This window comes from Mauremys mutica, chromosome 5, assembly GCF_020497125.1.
Source record: "Mauremys mutica isolate MM-2020 ecotype Southern chromosome 5, ASM2049712v1, whole genome shotgun sequence".
Classification (NCBI taxonomy): domain Eukaryota; kingdom Metazoa; phylum Chordata; order Testudines; family Geoemydidae; genus Mauremys; species Mauremys mutica.
In genome coordinates, this window is record NC_059076.1 from 64643834 (window position 1) to 64659702 (window position 15869).

Here is a 15869-nt window from a genome sequence, read left to right on the forward strand (position 1 = left end):
ATCGATCAGGGGACATTTTAACTCCAAGGAGGCTGTAGCCACTCACAACATCAAAAATGAGTGCTAGTGTTTGAGGTCAGGTATCTTGCTCACTCGGATGTTTATAACTGTTTATAGCCCAAGCAGACACATGCCCGTAATAGCTCTTAGGCATTGTAATGTTGAATGCGGTGTTTGCTACAATGACGAACAGATGCTCCTGGTATAGAATAGAATCCAGTATATTAAAATGCATTTGATAGCTGATGCTCGTTTTAAAGCGATTAAAAGGAATTGCAAAGAAAACAGAATACACAAATGCAAGTGGTAGTTGGAGAGATCCAAATGAAACGGGAGAAATTCTCGGGCAGTCTTAGTGACCTTTCTATTCTACAGGCCCAAATAGATGATAATGTTCTATTTTAACGCCGTGAAAACTTGAAAAGAAATTTGAAACGCGGGAGAAAACGCACCTTTTTATCTTGGAAGTAGTTTGCGTTACTTTGAAGTCCCTACTTACAGGCTGGAGCTGTAATTTACACCCATAACGAAATCAATGGCACTTGCGTCATTCATAACTTCCCTCAACAGCCATTCATTTTATTCCATCGTTTCCCTCTCTCAGCTTTGGTCACTGGGCAAGGAAAACCTGGGGGCGGAGTGGTAAATTCGTGCAAACGGACAAATTGTTGGATTGCCCAGTTCCCTAGCCCCTCTCACCTCGAACATGCACTAGAGAAGCCAGTAGCTGCTCTGGGGAGGATCTCCACCTCCCAGGGGCTTTAACGGGGCAGCAGCATCAGGGCTGGCACAGGAGACGTTTTTTAAGCGCCGCTGCTGAATAAAGGTTTATTTCACTCCCATTTGGAAGCCGCCCACTTCCCTCTCAGCCAATCGGGGTTGTGCTTGCTTGTGGCCCCGCCACGGCCGCCCGCCAGGATAAAAAGGCAGGATGCAGGGGCGGGTGGCAGCATCCCGCAGCAGGAGGAAGGGCAGGAGAAGCCCCCAGGCCCGCAGCATGAAGAACCCCATGTACGAAGTGGCCTCCCTGCTGCTGGAGAAGCTGCTCCTCCTGGCCAACCTCAGGCTGTGCAGCGTGGGCCCCGGCGCGGAGGAGGAGGAGGAGAAACGCGCCAGCTACTACGACACCACCTGCTTCAAGCGGGGCGACCTGCTGGAGGTGCCCCGCACCCTCTTCGTCCACTTCGGCATCTACCTCGGGGACAACCGGGTGGCGCACCTGATGCCGGACATCCTGCCCGCCTTCACCGACGAGCAGCGGCAGATCCAGCGGATGGTGACCAACAAGAGGCTCATCCTGGGCGTCCTGGCCAGAATGGCCCGCATCCGCGTGGACACGGTGGAGGACTTTGCCTACGGCGGCTCCATCCTGGTGAACCACATGGACGAGGCCTTCCCGAGCAAGGCGCTGTGCGGCGAGGAGGTGGCCCGGCGGGCGGAGAAGCTGGTGGGGGCCACGGCGTACAGCCTGCTGTGGAACAACTGCGAGCACTTCGTCACCTACTGCCGATACGGCGCCGCCGTCAGCTTCCAGACCGACAAGGTAAAGCCCGCCCCGCCCAGCCTCCAGCCCTGCCTCGCTAGCGGGGTGCGCCGGGGAGGGACCCAGGGGTGCTGGTCCTCCGCCAATCGCCGCTCTGGGTCCGGGGGCGGGGGGGAGCGAAGCGGAGCAGATCTCTTCGCGGTGGTGGCGGCCCCTCTTACCTTCTGGCGTCCCGTGGAACCCCCCCCCCCACGGCAGGATGAGCTGCCCTCCCCCGGGTGGGTCAGGCACCTGGCGAACGGCAGTGCCCCCGGCCTCCCACGCTGTCCCACCCGGCATGGGAGCCAAACACCTGCCCAGCTGGAGTGAGCGAGGGCGCAGAGTCTTGGAAGACTGGGGGGGGGAACTGCCCTTGCAGGAGCCGCAGCGATCTCGCTGTAACTTTAGCCTGTCGCTCCCCTGTGTGAAAGAAGAGCTCACCCAGCCTCTCCCCCCCCCCCGCCCCGCAAGAGCAGCATCGGTAGCTTAACGTGAGCCTTCTCGCGCGAGGGCTCCCTTCTCCTCCTCCCCCTCGTTCTTTGGCTGCTACTCCAGAAGCTGCTTGCAAAAGGAGTTGTCTGAAGCCATCATTTGCCTGAGGTTTTGAACTTTGTCTACATACTTCTAGTCCCTCGTCTAGTGTTTCCTCACACCCCGGAGCCTGAAAACCGGCAAGAGACAGTCTTAACACTTCAAACCTCCCACGAGGTCAAATGACCTGACATCCTGCAATGGACCATTAACGCTGAAAGGGATTTTGGTCCTTGACTGCTAATGGTTTGCTAGACTCAGCATGAAAGGGATCTTTCCACGCAGAGGGCCCAAAATGTGTAAATACAGGTAGAAGTTACAAACTCACCCCACTGTAGATCATTTCCCCCTCGCCCCGTTTCAAACCCAATTAGAATGCTTGGAAACAGGTTAAAACCCAAGACTGTCTGGTTCCAAGCATTGTTATTGCTGCAAATCAAGCCCCCCAACACCTTTAATGCTAACTTAGTGGAAGGAACACAGACTCCTGTAATTGGCAAGGTTCTAAAAGTAGGTGAAGAAAGAGGAATCTCATTGATAATTTGAACTGACATAAAGGTACATTCAAAGTAAAGCATCATCTGTGAAGTCAGACTCTAGGCTAGTATTTGACCTGAATAAAGTAGATCTATTTGGCATTGGTGAGGAGCAGAGTAACCTCTATACCTGAAAGTGCTTGTGGCATTGAGAAATCAGGTGTTTTGTGGCTAATCTCTGAGCTGGGGGTAGGGAGACTGACAATGAATTTGTTTAAAGAAGCAAGTCTGGCATCAGTCGACAAAATAAAAATAAAAGCAAATTTCTGCCAACAAAGCACCCTCCCCCCCCCTTCATCTTCTGATGATCTAAACCAATGATACTAAAAGACTTTACTTTGAGGCACTGGATCCATGCTCTTTAGAAACGAAAAAGCCCAACAACTGCGTCCATTTACCAGTTTTTAATGAAACCAAATCCAGTGCAACCAGAGCAATCATGGATTTGGGAAAAGAGCTAGCTGGCCTTTTCCCCCCAGATAAAAGAAACATACAGTTGCCGCATTATGAGGTGTCTGAAGACAGCGGTAGCAGCAGCCCAGGGCTAGTTTGGAAAGTAGTCTCCTCATACTTTACAAGCCTACAAAAGGAAACATGTCACATTTATTTAGGTGGTGCAAATTTCTCGCAGTGAAAGCAACGTTTCTGCGTGATAACTAGGTTATCCTATGTGCTTCCTATGTGCTCATTTCAGCCAAGGAACAGAGGCTAGTTAGCTTGTTGTTTTTTAAAATTTATGTAAAGTAAAATATTTAATCTGTGTGTATTAGCAATGGAGCACTTTCCGTCAGTGAAAGCTTTGCCAGGTTTTACAGAAGCAGAAGAGATTTTAATTGGCGTTACTGTTTAGCACCTCCAGAATAACAGAGTTTTTGTGTGCGGCTTGAATAGTCCAACAAACAGCTTGGTGAGAGGCTAGCCTGTGTAAAATCTCGATAGGGCTCAATCTTCACAATTCTTAAAAAAACAAAACAAAAAAATAACCCTTGTTTTTTTTCCAAGTGTGCTCCCTGAGAAGTAGGTCACTTGGTGCTGAGGCCTGGTTTCCGTAAGTAAGCAATCTTTTGAGCAGTCTAGTCAATACTTAGCTCTCTGGTTCAAAGTTACTATATACTGGCACTGCAGCCACAGACTGCTGCAAAACACTGTTTCACTGTCTCTCCCTTCCCCACCCAATGCCAAACAGGATCCTGGATATTTTATTCAGCAGGAGATCAAACAGAATTAATGGCATTCTAAGGGATTGCAAAGACTGACTCCAGGCAATTTCAGTCTGAAACCTGTAGTATGTGAAGGGGAGCGGGGAGTGTCTCTATGAAAGCATAATTTTCCAGTAGTTGCTAACAGTCAGTTCACCAAATTACAATCAGTTACAGGTTTTGCAAGTCATTAAAACAATTTCCAAGCTGCTTAGAAATAACTTAACTGGCAGCTAAATTTAACCTCTCCGCAGTGACTTCGATCATCAAGAAAATAAAGCGTGATTCATTAGACAACTAGTAATGAACTCTTAAAATAGGACCCGATCCTGCATGCACTGCAGTCAGTAGTAAAGCTCCTACTGACTTCAATGGGGCAGGGGCAGTTTCTAAGGGGAATACATCCCTTTTCACTTACCCAGGCATCCCTTTCCAGTTGAATCGCTGGTACAGAGCAGTCTTTGATGGTCTGCTTTCTCCTTGCCCTCTCCAATACCTATCAGTTTAGAATGACTCATGTTTAACTGTGAACCTTTCCCTCTGACTTTTGCAGTTCTGTGAAACAGTGAAGATGATTATTCGGGACCAGAGAAGTGTTCTTGCTTCAGCGCTCCTGGGATTAGCATCTATAGTCTGTCTGGGTTTGGCACCTTCCACCACCCTGCCCACTATCATTATTCCGTTCTTTCTGTGGATGGCTGGTTAACAGCAGCACCAGCGCCTGTCAGTGCCTGTACATAGAATGTATAATATTGTATTTATAAAAGCACAAATTACTTATCAACGGTTATGTAAAGAGAAAAAATGTGACCTGTAACTTGTGTAATATTTTAATCACACCTTTATCCAGAACACAATGTACAAGGAGTAGCTTACTGTGTAAGCCAAATAACCAGATTTCCTGAAAATCTCACAGAAAGTAAATTTAACACACCTTTCAAGCCATGAAAGTGTGTGTATGTGGGGCGGGTGATATAGTTCTGCTCCCTGCTTTCAGTCATAAATTAATCTAGTGAATGTATTTTATCAGGTATTTTTTTATCTCTTAACTCTGTGTATCTAAGTGCCATATAAAATAGTGAAGATTAGAGTTTCATCCTGAAAGTGGATGATAGAGGCCATCTAAGTACCTAGGTAGAAGTGATGGAAGATGAAAACATGTTAATTTCACTTCCATATATATGTATTTTTCATTCAGGGAAGTTACTATTTTTAAATCAACTTGTATTAAGCCTAGAAATATCTTTTAGTGAGGAATAAAAGCAGCCCTGGGATTGTATTCTGCATTGGTAAAAACTCCTAGTTAAGTATTGTTTCCCATACTACTGTGTGTGGCCAGATTGGTACTGCCCATTCAGTTCCTTTCTGAGAGGTGTTCACAAATCATATATCCATTTTAATTGCACAAACACTTTATACCACCCTGAACAGTTTTTTGCCTGGTTTTGGTTGCAAGGAAAGCCTGCAGTTCCTCAGAATTTTCCTTGCTGATAAGTGTCAGTGCAGCCAATATAATTCACTACAGGGGGTTTCAGAAGATACGGAACAAAGCAATTTGGTTGGTGAAAACTAGTAACATGCAAACCAATAAGAATTTTCCTATGTTCCAGGGGAGAAGGAAAGAAGCCTATTTTCTCTTCCCTCAGTAATGGGTCCAGTGTGAGAGCCATAAAGTATCATGAGTCTCTGTGGCAGATATTACAATCAAGCTACTGTAATTTAACAACTAAACATACCACAAACCCCTTACAAATTATACGTTTTTCATATACTGAATGTGTGAATATTTACCGACAAGCCAGCAACTTTTTAAAGAGCATGTGATATATGATTCAAGGGCTTTTTTGAAAATATTACTATTCTTAACTCAGGCTGATACTTTTTAAATCTCAGACCTCTAAGGATTCTTTCCTTCAAAATCCAAACCTATCTATTCACTCATTTTGAGTGACTATTCTATTTTTATTATTATTATTTATCCACAATGTTTATTGCTGTTTGTAAACATGCCTTTTCTGTGTACTTAGGCATTTAAGCATTATTCTGCCTCTCCTTTTAAATCTAAAGCATGCATAATCTCCAAACCTTGTCTCTCTTAACAGTGAAAGCTCAATATATCACAGTCAATTAAGGACAATATTAAATAAGAAAAAATGCCTCCTTTACTACCATTTCTACAATAAGATTTGCTTTATCTTTATTTAAGAAACAAAAAAACCCCAACTGTTTGAAGTGTGGTATCTTGAATTAAGTGTCTGTTCTGTTGCTAATAGCGAAGTCTTGTTTTGGCTATTCCATTACAACTGACTGAAAATGTGAAGACCAAGGATGAAATCCTGATCTTATTGAAGTCAATTTCAAAACTCTCACTTATTTCAATTGAGATAGGATTTCCCCCCAGACTTCAATACTAATGCAGAACTGTATTTAGAATAAATTATATGTTCAGCTTGCAGTCATGCTCCAAAGCAGCTGGATTTAAACTACCACTAAATTGTTATAAACAACTTACATTCTTTTTAAGAGAGTCCTAAGGTGCCAACCTACAGCAAATTTTTAAATGAATGTGAAATGCTATTCCATCAAGTATGTATCATACCCTCTAAACAAATTCCATTGTATTTTTTATTTACTGTACATAAGGTCAGCACTGCATAATTATATAAATATAATTCATTTGTATATGTTTACTTGTGTTCTGAAATTGATGAGCATAATGGAATAGCACTTCCCTAACAATGTTTATCCCAATAGTATACTGAGCAATCCATTGAGACATATATGGTATCTAATTACATTATATGTCCGCTCCTCCCTTTTACTTGGGATTTGTAAGAATTCCAGTACTTCTCATGAGTCAGTTACAGAACAAACAATGGGTCCATGACCAATAAGCTAATCATTGTTAGGACTGTTATGAGGTGAGTGTACTCATAGTAGCTGTAATATCAAAGGACTGATGTTGCCTCTTTGTTAATGGGGATGGGATAACCAGGGATATTTGGGCAAGAAGACAGGACAGGCAAGATGTGGTTTGTCTGAAAACTTTGTTAGATGACACAGGGCACCTGGAACAGACACGGGGTTATTGTTCAGTCAGATCTAGTAAGTGAAAATTGCTCCATAAAGTATCTTTAAGGAATACTTAAGACTTGCTCAGACTAAGCCTTTTAAACCTGTGATACACGTGCTGTATTTTTTTGGTCAGAGCTGATTCACAGGAGGACTTCAGTTATGCCCTTAGGAGTTTTCATAAGTCCTTTGCTGAATTGGGGACTGTAAGTCTTATTAAAATTAAGAATGTGCTCATTTGCTTTGCTAAATTGGGGCCATAGACTGAGCAGATCTAACACCGGTGTGAATTCCCTTGTTCATCCCCTTGGATTGTTTGCTCTGAAGTCTCAAACTTTAAATTTCAACACCAACTATTTTTCTAATGACTATTTTTGCTAATATAATAATCTATTGAGGGATTATGAAGAGAGTTTGCCTTTCAGGCCTAGGCTCAAATATTAATTATAAAGGACAAAACACAGGGCAGTATCGTCAGTGAAATTTTGCATGTGTTATAAGTGCAGGATTGGTACAATATATTGGTAACTATGAACGATGGAGGATGGAGTAGATAGGGAGTGGAGATACAGAAGTTGCATTTCATTTTAGTTGGTTCTTTGTATGATTGTTTTTGAGGGTGGTGGATCTTCTTTGAGAACGTTAATGTGCAATGTGGGGACTGAAAAGGACACGAGTCTTGTGTTGCTGGACCTGTTAGTAGTAAAGACATCAGATTAAAAGGACACATTTCATTATTACCTTACAAAGGTAAACAAAACAAAAAAAAATAAGGGGACAATGTCAGGGTAGAAAAATATTTTTTAAAACCTTAGATGATTAAAATTCAAGTTCTAATGTTTTAATCACTTGATGCTATATTTACTTTTGTATTTTAGCTTGATGAATGAAAATAGTTTCAATTTGTGTACAGTTAGTTTCTAGTTTCTTTCAGGTCCTTATGCACTAGCACTCTGTTACAATGTGTAGGTTATAAAACTGCTAGGGAAAGTGTGTGTGTGTGTGTGTAATACCATTGAGATTTAAAGGGGTAGGGGAAATCATGGCAATATTTGTCAGTATTAGGTTTTGGGGGAAAAAATGAAACTATATTTTTGGCGACATATGACCTGACAGCATCTCTGTGGGATTCAGAAAGAAAGCTATAGAAGCAAGACATATTCTCTGTTATGGCAACCATAGGTCTGGTTTGTCCATATTGTGTGTATATGTGTTATGTAATTAAATCAAAGGGTCTCACAACACAGTATGATGATATAATGTTGTCTGAGAATGCTTCCTATGTTAGGAAATCAGTGGTTAATATGCTCTGACTTTACATTTGAATATTAAATGGAAGTCACCAGATAACAAATGGCTCCTGGAGGTGCAAACTGCTTAAACTCTGTAATACGTTAGGCCCCAATCCTACAAACATATGCTTAAATTTACTACATGAGTAGTCGCATGGATTTCAAGTAAGTGTGTGTATGCAGGATGGGGTCATACATTGTAATACTGTGATTCATTCAGCAAGTGTGTATGTGATGTACCTATTTTTGTAGTGATCTTGCATGACCTTATGCTGTTGAAATAAACTGCCAAATCAAATTTTATTATTTAAAAAAAAAAGTTTACATCGTTTAAACATCTGGGGTCAGATTCTCAATTAATGTAACTTGGCAAAGCTCTATTGACTTCAGTGCCAAATTATGCCAGTTTACATCAGCTGGAAATCTGGTGAGCTTGTGTTTTGAAAATGCCATAGTTTGACCACAATTCAAATGAGGTTTAAGTTGAGCTTTTATAAACAATAATTAACATATTACTATCAGTCACTTTATAGTCAAATTTAAACCCATAGTTGCTACCTTACTTCACCGATGTCAATGTAAGATTAGTGTATTACTTGCATAGGGACTTCCTGATCAGACCTACTATACTCATCACTTTATACCAGAATCCATTCTGCAGAGAGTGAGGTTCTGTATCCTTTTTGCCTGTTGTTGCTAAGGCTATTGGTAAGAAATGTGGGCTAATTCCTGTTCCTGATGCTTAGTAAGGGGCAGAGAGAGAGAGAGAGAGATGGTGGTTAGAGCATAGAGACAAAGAACATGGGCACTATTTCTGTCTCTTGCTATGTGATCTTGGACAAGTCATTTATCCTCTATGCCTCATTTTTCCCTACCCATAGAACTAAGATAATACATACCCTTCCTTACAGAGGTGTTGTGAGGCTTGGTTAGTTAATATGTGTATAGTGTTTTTAGATCCTTGGATGAAATGTGCTATGCAAGTACTATTAATATTAATCTCCACCAAAAGCAAAATGTTCATGTTAGCAGGGGCGCTAGAACAATTTGTATAGTGGGGGTGCTGAGAGCCATTGAACCCAACTGTAAACTCTGTATATGATGGAAACCACTTTAAGCCAGGAGAGCTGTAGCCCTCCTCCCCACACCCTTTGTTCCAGACCCTCTGCCTGTTAGTGGCATCACAATTACTCTCTCTGGAAATCACTGTGATGCCATAGGCTATGTCTACAGTAGGAGCTCAGGCCAGCAGACAGAGACTTATGTTAGCTCAAGTATAAATAGTAGTGTAGCCATGGTCAGTACTTTGTGATTAAGTACTCAGGATGGCGGAGACATGTCACTGCTGCCCATACGACCGTGACTACACTGCTATTTATTCTCATGTGAGCATATGTACATGAGCTGGTAATTATACCCCTACCTCACAGTGTAGACATAGCCATAGAAGAATAGAACCTTACGTGTGGAATAAGCAGCAGGAACAGATGCATGTTTATGTCCCGCTTTTCAAATAAACTTTTTACTACCGGTAATTGTAGAAAACAGGATGAGAAATATAGGTAATAGAATAATCATAGTGGGAGCGGGGAGGAGGATCAAAGCTCAAATGCAGCTTGCTTCTCCATTGTATCTCAATCTAAATTTTTACCTGCTTAATCATAACCACCTATTCTCCCATTAAACACTCACAGTGGCTCAGCAGGACTTGTCACTGTATTAGTAAACACCTAATGTTAACCCCTTCAGTGTTGATGATAGTTACAACAACTTTTGGTTTGGATGCTAAAATAATTCTTATCTCTCACCTCCCCTAATGCTCACCTGTACTTCCCGTGAGGTACCAAAATCTTTGAAATAATACTATAAATTAATATAGAAAAATATAGAAAAATATATAAATACAAAATATTCAGTAAAGTTTCATATAATTGGGCCATTATGAAGCTGCAAACTTCATACATTTCTGGCCACAACACCACCACAAACATTATAGGCCCACATTTTTCAAGGTATTTAGGGATTGCTGCACTCAGTGTTGCAATGCCTAACTGATTTAGGAGCATCTCATTTTTAAAAGGATTTGGTCACTTAGGAGTCTAAATCCCATCTACTGTCTATGGGACTTAGACTAAGTGCCTAAATCCCCTTTGAAAATGAGATGTAGCCTCCTAAATCAGTTAGACATTGCAATCCCATGCACAGCACCACCTAAATACCTTTAAAAATCAAGGCTCTAGTGCCAAAATCAATACATAAAGGTTTTCCAGATGTAGAGAAGTAGTATATATTCACCCAAGTACTAAATACCAAAGTGACCCAAATTTGTGTTTCATACATGTAATAAACTTTGTTTAAAACCTATATATTATAGATAGTGGTTACAGTGTTCAGAGCCAGAGCACAATGAAATAACATTTTTTAAAATTGCCAAAATGGGGATTGCAGGGATCTACAATTTATCTTCCTCTGCGGTACATGAATGCTCTTTAATCTATAATTCTTCATTAATCTAATCACTGTAAAAAGACCCATTCTTCTACAGTGCATTCCTATGCAACTCTGACACATAATATACGTAACACAAACAGCTCTGTATAATCACATTTTTATGAGAGAATAAATGTCTACAGCACTTCAAATGCTCACATTGACTTTTGCTATTCTGAGTGTTGGATTCTTTGCTGGATTCCGCCACATCCCAATTTTAACTCTGAAAGAACTAACTCATCATGGAGGTACCCTGGCAATTGTAGATACTCTCTAAAGATTCTCCTAATCATTAATTCAGAGCTGCATAACTATTCCCCTTTGGAGGCAATAAAGCTTAATTAGCGGGGGCAGGAATCATCCACCTTCTTAGAGTTATGCTCCACAGATACTGAAGGAGAAAGCTGTCAACATAAACTCACATTTTTCATTTTTTGAGGTACTTCTAACAGCACAATCAAGTATCTGGTCTCACATCTTTTAATATTAATGGGTTGTTCACAACACTTCTAACTGACTAAAGGTCTCATAATCATGGTCCATCTAGTAATCAGCCTCTGCAGAGTCCTAAGCAGGTGCTCCAGAGGATTTGCACAACCCAAAGAGTGGTTTGTAGACAAAACTAACAGCTGGGATGTGTGGAAGCAGGAGCCACTCAATCATCTGAGCTAGGACTCCATGAGCTATTTCCAATACAGGACTTAGGGCAGCCCTGTTTTGCCATGAACCATAGAACTACCAGCCCAGGTCACATAGGCAAGTTTCCCTACTACAATCGGATATTCTGCTGCTGCTGTAACAGATTGGTTATGCAGTACTGTGGGGAATATACCCAGTACTCCTACACTGAACCATGTGTGGCATTGCAGGGTGCATTACATTCAGCACTGTGTAGTAACTCTCATAAGAACATGCCTAGTACACATAAGAAAAATATTTTAATAACTAATTATAACCAAAAGAGTAAGGGAATGTGGGGTGTGGGTACAATCAATGACAGGGGTAGCAGGAGAAAGACTATTCACACAAAATGGCATACAGCATAAGAGAGGGGGAAAAGAACCAAGTACTACTAGACCCAAACAGGCCTACTTCCCTATTGACCAAGTAGGTCAATATCCTACAAGTTTGTGGCCATAGCATTCCCACAGACTTTACATAAAACTTGCACTGAATTAATTTGGAATTCTGCACATGTACTAAGTTAGGATATGTCCCTGACAAAGTCATGTAGACCAAAACAAATGGAGGCAGCAGCAGCATTTCTTCATACTATAAACTAGCTATTAGGAGCTAATAATCACAGGATCCAGCATCATTCTATTTTCCCTTTTCTATCCCACCTCCTGGCTTACTCCTAGTGGTAGTGCCTCTGCCACAGTCCCTCAGCTCAGAGGCCGGATGCCAGAACGAGGGGTGGTTCAGCTGCCAGGGAAGGTTCATAATTCAATTATTACTAATTTATTTAATAGACAGACTTTAGATTGGGAATGAGGGCTATTAAAAAATAGCCTGAAGGAAGCACAAGAACTTGTAGGTAATAATCTTGCCTTGCCAGTGAGATGAAACTCTCTGAATATACACCTTTTCTACCTCTAATTTCTATGATGGAACTCATAAATCCAATGGTATCAGAGTGCAGACATTGCTCAAGAAGCATGTCTCATATAGAATTATGAAATATTTTGGAATTAGTCTGAAGGATAAAGCTTCAGGACTTAAAGTTCTTATGGGCAAACTTAAAAAATAGCAGCTGTAGACAACTAATTAACTTCATCAGTAATTTTTTAAATTTAATTTGTCTTTTTGGGATATTTGTGTTAGAATACAAGGTGTCTCCTTGGCAGCCACTACTTGATCCTGCAACAAAGTCACAATTCTGTGTTTGTGACAACATGGTCTGTTGCCATGGGAAGGGTTAAGATGTCACAACTTCAGTATTATGACTTGACTGCATGATTAAGCAGGAAGAGAAGATGGGCTGTGAGGGAGACGCTTGTTTAAACTCACACACACAAAAAATCCACCTTTGATCATTAGAAAAAATAGCAGGAGGGAGGTATTAAAACAATCCAAAGATTCATTTGATTAGTATGATCAATCTAAAGTGTTCTCCTGTATGAAAGTCCCTCAGTTAGTCAGCAGATCCATTCAGCTGAATTAAGTCTCTTCATTACTGAGCACAGACAATAAGTGGTATGGGCTTCATGATTGTTCCCATTGAAATAAATGGAAATTCTGTCATTGACGTCAGTGGGAGCAGGATCATATATGTAATTTTTTCCCTGGGCTCTTGTTGCTAATCCCTACAGAAATCTTGTTGACATGTTCAGAGCTGCAGTCCCTAATCACTATGAGCCTTGATTTAAATTATGACTCACAATTAATGTATAGATTTAGTAGCTTTATTTAAATGCATCCAGCTGGTGCTGATTTAGCACTCCCCAAATGTCCCCTTCTAGGATGTGCCAAGCCTTCTGTAAAATCTGAGATGCATGTTTTCTCTTTCCTTTGATTGTTCTGAAGTCCTGATCAGTAATAGCTGGAATTTCTCTGGATATTGCGCGCACACACACACATATAATTACATCCCATATCCACTTATGTTGAAGCTGTTTTTTTTAGTGCCTCCCTTCATGTCAAATAAGTTCCTTGAGTTTCCTTTGGACTCAACATTAATGTGCCAATTTGTCACGAATAGAAAAATTAAAAGTGGGGCTCAGTGGTCAATTAGGTTGTCATTCATGTAGTTGTGCAGCAGGAAACATGGTTGTATTTTACATGGGATGGAAAGACCCGTCGTATAGCCGGAAAGTTATTCAGTGTCGTTTCATGACTTGTTCCTTTTTTGGCAACTAGCTTCCTTTATTCCAAGGTGCAGTAACATGTCTTGAACTTTCTGTTTGCAGTTAATATATCTATGAATACAATATATTCTTGCTAATCTTTCAGTGAAAGCTGGATAATATCCCAAACAGCTAATCAAAGTTCATGGCTCTAGGGATGTTCAAGTTGGAAGTAGAAACTGATGAAATCTGGTATTTTCTTTGATGCAATCTTGTTTGTTTACAAAGAATGTACAAAGTCCAGCTTCTCCAAACAGAGGAGGAACCAAGAATAAAAGAAACAGTTTCTTAGCCTCACGCCTCTTCAACTTGCAGACCCTAAAGCTCTCTCTTTAGCTTTTTCTATGGTTACACTCTGCTCACAGGCCACTATTTGGCTTTCTTGATTTTTGCCTCTGCCTGTTCTTGTCTGTCCTAAGTTTCTGTGTGTTCTCCCCCACCGCATGTGTTTGACAGATAAGGAGAATCCAAAGTTGAGAAGTCTTATGGTCCCAAGATATCTATAATTATGTGGTAAGTTTTGGACTGATGTCAAGCAAAATTCACTGGTATTTTTGTTCTAACAAGATTAACTTGACTTTATGGTAGGCACCACCACAACATCCATTTTAAATTATCAGTGTTTCATTTGCAAAGAGCAAAGCTGAATGCAGGTTAAGTTGAACAAGTAGAACTTCATTAAATCCTCTGCACTGCACTATGTGGCTGAGTTGCTTCCAGACTAGCTCCCCGTTTTCCTTATTCTACTGGTGTTCCATCAATAAGAGTCCTTTCAGGGCACCTGGGTCTGCTGATTCCAGTTCCACTGATCATGATACAATCAGTATATACTGTAAAACTTTTTTGTTATGGTATAAACTTTTTCTTGAGAGCCTTTATGTACCAGCTGAAATAAAATACTAAGTACTAAACCATTAAGAAACAACAAGACAATTTGTGCCTATCTCTGACAAGCAGCCAGGCCAGCTACCCATGATGGTGCAAAGGATAAGAAAGGCCTTCTACTCCCTCCTGCAGCTCACAATGTACCCTGAGGGACCCACCTGGGGCATGTCGTCCAGCAACCTTCCCTAGTCTCCTCTAAAGGGGGAACAGTTGCAAGAACTGGTTTGTGGGAGAGGCGCTTTTAAGGCCTCTTGACATCATCATCATTCTTTCAACTCTAATTCTCTCCTATTTGTTGAATTGCTATTGATTATCGGTCCTCCTTCATTCCATTTCTCCTCTAGCATTGCAACACTTCAGCTGCCCAATTTCACTGCCCATTATATTTCTTACATTCCTTCTCTTTCCTACCCCCTCTTCCTCTTTCCCTTTGAAACTCCCTACCCACAGATGCCCTCTTCTTTATTCATTTCCTTCTCAATTCAATCCCTTCTTCTCCACCACTTCAGCCTTGAATGTATCCCCCTAACCCTGCATTTTTGTAACAAATTATAAAAACGCATAAACAGAGATGTAAAACTAACACGGAACTAACATGGTAGATGCTTGTCATCATGTTGATCATTCTCCTTCTATGTTGTATCTCTTTTTCTCCACTTTGTCTGATTTTGTCTTTTAGACTGTAAACTCTTTGGGACAGGAACTATGTCTTCCTATATAGCATGGGAACCATGCTATATAGGAACTTTAATGTAGTTAAAGTTGCCAGTGCTCAGTCTATGTCAGAGCTCCTATGCTTGGAAGAGCAGCATTGGTGTGGTAGAACAGTGACATTCCCAAAAAGTTGAGAGACAAGGTGGATGAGGTAATATTGTTTATGGACTAACTTCTGTTGGTGAGAGAGACAAGCTTTCAAGATACTCTTCTTTAGCTCTGGGTTGATTGAAAGCTTGTCTCTCTCACCAACAGCAGTTGGTCCAATAAAATTAAATTACCTCACCTGCCTTGTCTCTCTAATATCCTGAGATCAACCCAGCTACACCACCACTGTTCCCAAGATGTCTATTGTAGATGTCAGCTGTAGGGATGCAAAATCAAGTGAAACTCTCTGGTGCTGATTACATTTTGCACTAAGGATTTGGACTGTTCCCATGTGCACTAGAGAAACATTTGCACAAGTCACTGCAAACCAAAGTGCCCTAGTTTTGCACAGCCCTATTCTTTTTAAATAACATATCCCCACCTGGTGGCTAGCTAGGAAGTGACATTATCTACTGCAATAATATGGTATAAGAAGCCATTATTTATCATTACAGCTTCCCCTCCTTATAATCTACCACTACTCATACAGCAAAACCCATAGTTCTTTCCATGAAATAAATAAGGAACAATTAACTTTGGATCCCACTACTATAAAGTAAAAGAAAAGTAGACATTTGTTAAGGTGAAATTAACCACAAAAAAGTACTGAACATTGCAGTTTTTTTGTTTCATCT

At 41.1% G+C, this 15869-nt stretch overlaps 1 protein-coding gene across 1 annotated transcript; it reads left to right on the forward strand.

The window, feature by feature from the left end:
* Positions 1-941: 941 nt before the first annotated feature.
* Positions 942-7620, forward strand: LRAT (lecithin retinol acyltransferase). The gene is made up of 2 exons (XM_045018140.1): positions 942-1543; positions 4342-7620. The coding sequence occupies exons 1-2, from the start codon at positions 998-1000 to the stop codon at positions 4492-4494; spliced, it is 699 nt and encodes a 232-aa protein (XP_044874075.1). The 5' UTR covers positions 942-997; the 3' UTR covers positions 4495-7620.
* The last annotated feature ends 8249 nt before the right edge of the window (positions 7621-15869 follow it).

Excerpts from the sequence above, each read along its gene's own strand:
- LRAT (XM_045018140.1), top strand. The coding sequence starts at position 998 with ATGAAGAACCCCATGTACGAAGTGGCCTCCCTGCTGCTGGAGAAGCTG. Across the intron at positions 1,544-4,341 it reads TCAGCTTCCAGACCGACAAG|TTCTGTGAAACAGTGAAGAT; the intron begins GTAAAGCCCGCC and ends TGACTTTTGCAG.